Source organism: Oryctolagus cuniculus, chromosome 7 (genome assembly GCF_051225735.1).
Source record: "Oryctolagus cuniculus isolate XC-2025 breed Fujian yellow rabbit chromosome 7, ASM5122573v1, whole genome shotgun sequence".
Classification (NCBI taxonomy): domain Eukaryota; kingdom Metazoa; phylum Chordata; class Mammalia; order Lagomorpha; family Leporidae; genus Oryctolagus; species Oryctolagus cuniculus.
In genome coordinates, this window is record NC_142873.1 from 161,875,570 (window position 1) to 161,880,432 (window position 4,863).

The following is a 4,863-nucleotide window of genomic DNA, read 5'->3' on the forward strand; positions in this document are numbered from 1 at the left end:
GATCCCACGCTCCTGCCCCTGCTGTGGGGAGCTGCCGTGACCGGTGACCGCCACACTGAATGGGCCTGTTTGCTGCCATCGCAGCTCTCCCGGGAGCTGCGTCAGGGTGGGCAACGTGACTGTCGCTCCTGTGGGTGCTGCCTCAGTCCTCCCCTGGACCCTCTCCCAGGTACCTGGGGGAGCCAGGTCTCCCGCCTGGGTGCCTTCAAGTACTTTGGTCCCGCCCCTCCTTGGCGGGCACGCTGCGGCTCAGGAAAGGGAAGTCACTCGCCCTGGCTCCACCTCCCGGTGGTTCTGGGGGTTGGGGCTGGACCCGGGGGCTGGAGGGGGAAACGCGGCCTTTGTCCTGCCTGCACCTCTGCAGCAGGTAGCCCAGGTGAGAGGTGCGCCGCAGCAGGCCTGCTCCGACTGGGCCGCGCATGTGAGTCCCTCTCCCCTGGCGGGGAAGGGTGGCCCCGCCCTGGCCCCCACCCCTGAGGCGGGCTTTTCTATGGCGAGGGGCGGGGCCTGCGGGCGCGGGCTGTTCACGGAACCTGAAAGGGCGGGCTGAGCAGAGGAAGGTCCCGGCCACACACGCCGGGTGCCAGGGGCCATGAGGCCGGGGCCTGGGAGCTGTGCGGCAGCTGTGGCTGCGGTGAGTGCAGGCGCGGCGGGAGGCCAGGTGTAGCCCTGGACTTGGCCTTCAGCCCAGGTCACCAGCATGTTGCCTAGGGAGGGGCTCCCAGCGCCTCTCACTGGTTCACTGGGGCTCAGCAGTGCCCACCAACCCCCCACCCCCAATAAGAGGCGCCGGCAGGGTGGGGCCTGCCTGGCAGAAGAGGTGCTCTCCCTGTGGGGGGCAGGGACCTCAGGGTCCCCCTCCTCACAGAAAGCATGGGTGGCGGTGGGGCTCCACGGGTCCTACTGCGATGAAGGGCAGGGTGAGAGGGGCTGGGGCTGGCAGGTGCCCCGCCTTTGCTCCTTCGAAGACTGGTCTACCACAGGGGGAAGGAAGTTAGCCCGCCATCCCCTCCCCATGGGCATCCTTGCCCGGGAGCCTCCGCAGAATGCCGGCCTTGAAAACAGGGAGCTGGGGCGGGGAGTCAGCAGCACCCGTCCCCCAGGCCCTGCTGCTGCTGCTGCTGGATGTCGGGGTTCACGGCGGCACTCCTGGCCCACCGTGTGACTGTGCCGGAGACGTCCAGAAGAGGAACAGCCCGTTGTGTTGCCGGGGCTGTCCTGCAGGTGAGTGCCAACTAGGGGGGTGGGCAGGCCGGGACAGGGTGGAGGGAGGCCGACAGGAAATTCAGAAACCAGGAGAGGGAAGTAGCAGCCACTTCTCACTGGGTCCCGCAGGGCACTTCCTGAAAGCCCCCTGCACAGAGCCCTGTGGCAACTCCACTTGCCTGCCGTGCCCGCAGGGCACCTTCCTGGCCAGGGAGAACTATAGGAGTCGCTGTGCCCGCTGTCAGACCTGTGATGAACAAGGTGAGAGGTTCCCAGGGTCCCCAGGGGCTCCTGACGATAGGCCGTGGCCAGGGTCTCAGGAAGAGGCTGGCCCAGGCCAGCCTTTCAGTGTGAGAGCCCTGTGCCCCCCCCCGCCCCCGTGCCTGGGCGCCTTCAGCCTGCTCCCACTCTTCCTGTCTCTCCACGTGCCGTGGCCGTGGTCTGCAGCGGTCGGCAAGCTTCTCCCTCTTGGGGTAGTGTTCTCTCCCTGACGCCTTCTCGGTGGTCTCTCCCCGCCCTGTTCACTGGGGGATTCTGCCTCTGCCTCTCTGGGGTGGGGTGGGGTGGGGTGGGGGTGTCTGTCTCTGGCCCTGACCGGCTCTGTGCTGCCCACCTCCCTGCACCCCCACCAGCCTTCCAGGTGGCCCTGGAGAACTGCTCGGCGGTGACAGACACCCGCTGCGGCTGTGAGCCAGGCTGGTTTGTCGAGTGTGTGGTCGCCCACTGTAGGGACAGTTCACCTTTCCAGTGCCGCCCGTGCTCAGACTGTGGGGCCCTGCACCGCCACACGCGACGGCCCTGTGAGTCCTCCCGTCCTGGGCCTCTGGCCCCAGACGCCGTGCCCCCTGCTCGCCCTTCCTCCCCCACCCTGACCCAGGCCGTCTCTTGGACTGCAGGTTCCAGTGGAGACGCTGACTGTGGCACCTGCTTGCCTGGCTTCTACGAACATGGCAATGGCTGCGTGTCCTGCCCCACGTAACTTCCTGGCTGGCCTAGGCCAGAGGGGAGGGGGGCTGGGAGCAGGGTGGGGGCCTCCAGGAATAAGTGGAGGGACTACAGGGGAGGGGGCCTCAGCCTCTGGTGGGTGGGCTGCACTTGGCCTGAATGTAGGACAGGAAGAGGAAATCTGGATCTTATGCAAATAAGGGGGCGTGTGTTCATTTCTGCTGGAGTTTCCCTTCGTGCCTCTCGTGGGCGCGTGGTGAGGAGAGGTTTGCCCCTCACACAGTCACCCTGATGCAGCCTCGGAAGCTGGGCACGTCAGAGTGGCGGCAGGCGCTCTCGGGGGTCTTGGGCAAGTTCGGAACCCTGCTTAGTCTCTGTGGGTCTCCGTCTCAGCAGGGCAGCGTCCTTCATAGGGCTGTAACGGGTAAGGCACTCACTCACCCACCCGAGTTTCCTGAGCCCCCTTTTCCCAGGCACGTCCGAGGCACTGAGGGTGCAGCAGGGAACCAAGACCCTGGTCACCCCGGAGCGTTCTGCTGACCTCAGCTCTGGTCTGGGAGCACTCAGTAGATGCAGTCGTTACCGGGGCACGGGAACATTCTTGGGTCGAGCGAGGCTTACAGGGGTGGGGTGGAAAGGACCTCCAGGATGGCGAAGATGCCACACCGTGGCCCTGGGCGGCCCCTCCTGGTGGGCACTCCCCTGTCCCTCAGCCCATCGTCCCCTTGCAGGAGCACCCTGGGGAGCTGTCCTGAGCCCTGTGCTGCTGTCTGTGGCTGGAGGCAAAGTAGGTGGTGTCCTGGGAATGCAAGAGGGGGGAGCCTGGGTGGGCCAAGGGGAAGCTGGGGGTTGGCAGCACTCGGAACCCACCAGCTGCTTTTTCAGTGTTCTGGGTTCAGGTGCTCCTGGCTGGCCTGGGGGTCCCGCTCCTGCTTGGGGTCACCCTGACCTACACATACCACCGCTGCCAACCTCCCAAGCCCGCGGTTCCTGGTAAGTCCACACGTACACGTATGGGCTCCCAGGGGCCTGGGGTCTGGACGAGCAGCCCAGAGCACCTCCACCCTGATATGAACGAGGAAACTGAGGAAGGTTATGTGGGGTGCAGGGGAACCCCAGAGAAGCTGACCTGCACCCAGGTTCAGGGGCCTTGCCCGGCTGCTGACCTCTGTCTCTGTCAGCAGATGCGGCCGAGACGGAGGCCCTGACCCCAGCACAGGTGAGTCTTGGTATGTGCTAGGAAGAGGGTGAGCAGGGCCGAACCGCTGTCTGGGGCTGGGACAGTGCCTCAAGCTCCAGGCTGCTTGGCCCAGGGTTGATCTCATGCACAGATGTGCCAAGAGCCGAGGTATCTGTGGGTGAGATGGTGCCTGCCCTCACGTGGCGCTCCATCTATGGGGAGACCACCCAGGGCCACCAGCTCAGGGGGTGGGAGATGGGGAGTTCTGGGCACAGGCAGTAAGCTAAGAGGACAGATGGGGAAGGTGGCATTGGGAGGATGCCTGCTGCCCGAGCCAGGGAATGGCCACTCCTGGCCAGGGACGGCAGCAGGGTTCTGGCTGGGCCGGCAGAGCTGACGTGGGCCACTGCTGGCTTCCAGGCCACCCACCTCTCACCCTCGGGAAGTGCCCACAACCTTCTGGTGCCTGCTGCTGGTGTTGAGAAGGTCTGCACTGTCCAGTTGGTAGGCAACGGCTGGACCTCTGGCTCCCACCAGACCCAGGAAAGGCCCTGCCCGCAGGTGGCATGGTCCTGGGACCAGCTGCCCACCAGAGCTCTTGGTAAGCAAGGCCAGTGGCCTGAGGCCTTGACCCCATCTTCCTAAGTCCAAGGTGGAAAGTTGTAGCTTCATGACCTGCCCACTTCCCGTCCGTTGTCCATATCTGGTGCCCTGCCCTGGGTCCAGCAGGCCCCCTGCTGGGGGTGGGGGCCCTGGTAGGAACCTGGCCACAGCCCGCGTTCCTCATTGGCTCTGCCCGGCCCCGCTCCGCCCCAGGCCCTGCCTTGGAGACCCCGCAGTCGCCACCGCCTCCCGCAGGCTCCCCGGCCGCTGTGCTCCAGCCGGGGCCACAGCTCTACGACGTGATGGACGCGGTGCCCGCGCGGCGCTGGAAGGAGTTCGTGCGCACGCTGGGGCTGCGTGAGGCGGAGATCGAGGCCGTGGAGGTGGAGGTCGGCCGCTTCCGCGACCAGCAGTACGAGATGCTCAAGCGCTGGCGCCAGCAGCAGCCAGCGGGCCTGGGCGCCGTCTACGCAGCCCTGGAGCGCATGGGGCTGGACGGCTGCGCCGAGGACCTGCGTAGCCGCCTGCAGCGCGGCCCTTGACGCGCCCTGGCGGCTCGGCATAAGCTCTAAGTACGGTTACTTATGCGTGTAGACATTTTATGTCACTTATTAAGCCCCTGGGGCGGCCCTGCGTAGCAGCGCCTGCCCCGGGCTCCCACTGTGGCCCAGTTGTGGCCCAGCTGCGGCTCGGCCAGGGTTTGGGGGAGGGGTCTTGGTATTAAATTACGGAGAAAAACGGCTTCTTGGTGCTTCTGCGGGTTGGGTTAAAGGGCCTGGGGTGACAACCAAACTCGGGCCCTAAGACTTCCCCCCCCACTCTCGTGTGCAGACCAAGGAGGCCCTGGGGTGCCTCTGCGGTGGCCCAGCGACCCCCAAGGCAGACCCTAGTGGCCTCGGCGAGGAGAGCGAGAGTGAAACCAAGCCCCG

At 66.0% G+C, this 4,863-nt stretch overlaps 1 protein-coding gene across 5 annotated transcripts; it reads left to right on the forward strand.

Annotated features, from left to right (window-relative positions):
• Nucleotides 1-71: 71 nt before the first annotated feature.
• On the forward strand, nucleotides 72-4,672 carry TNFRSF25 (TNF receptor superfamily member 25). 5 transcript variants are annotated; one of them, XM_070079373.2, is made up of 11 exons: nucleotides 72-634; nucleotides 1,104-1,224; nucleotides 1,336-1,467; nucleotides 1,839-2,006; nucleotides 2,103-2,181; nucleotides 2,728-2,729; nucleotides 2,865-2,945; nucleotides 3,037-3,144; nucleotides 3,333-3,370; nucleotides 3,752-3,932; nucleotides 4,148-4,672. In XM_070079373.2, the coding sequence occupies exons 1-11, from the start codon at nucleotides 593-595 to the stop codon at nucleotides 4,474-4,476; spliced, it is 1,281 nt and encodes a 426-aa protein (XP_069935474.1). In that variant the 5' UTR covers nucleotides 72-592; the 3' UTR covers nucleotides 4,477-4,672. The 5 variants fall into 5 exon arrangements, with proteins under 5 accessions (XP_069935474.1, XP_017202105.2, XP_008264212.2 ...); XM_017346616.4 differs by lacking the exon at nucleotides 2,728-2,729 and having other exon boundaries at nucleotides 2,883-2,938; XM_008265990.5 differs by lacking the exon at nucleotides 2,728-2,729 and having other exon boundaries at nucleotides 314-634; nucleotides 2,883-2,938; nucleotides 3,336-3,370.
• The last annotated feature ends 191 nt before the right edge of the window (nucleotides 4,673-4,863 follow it).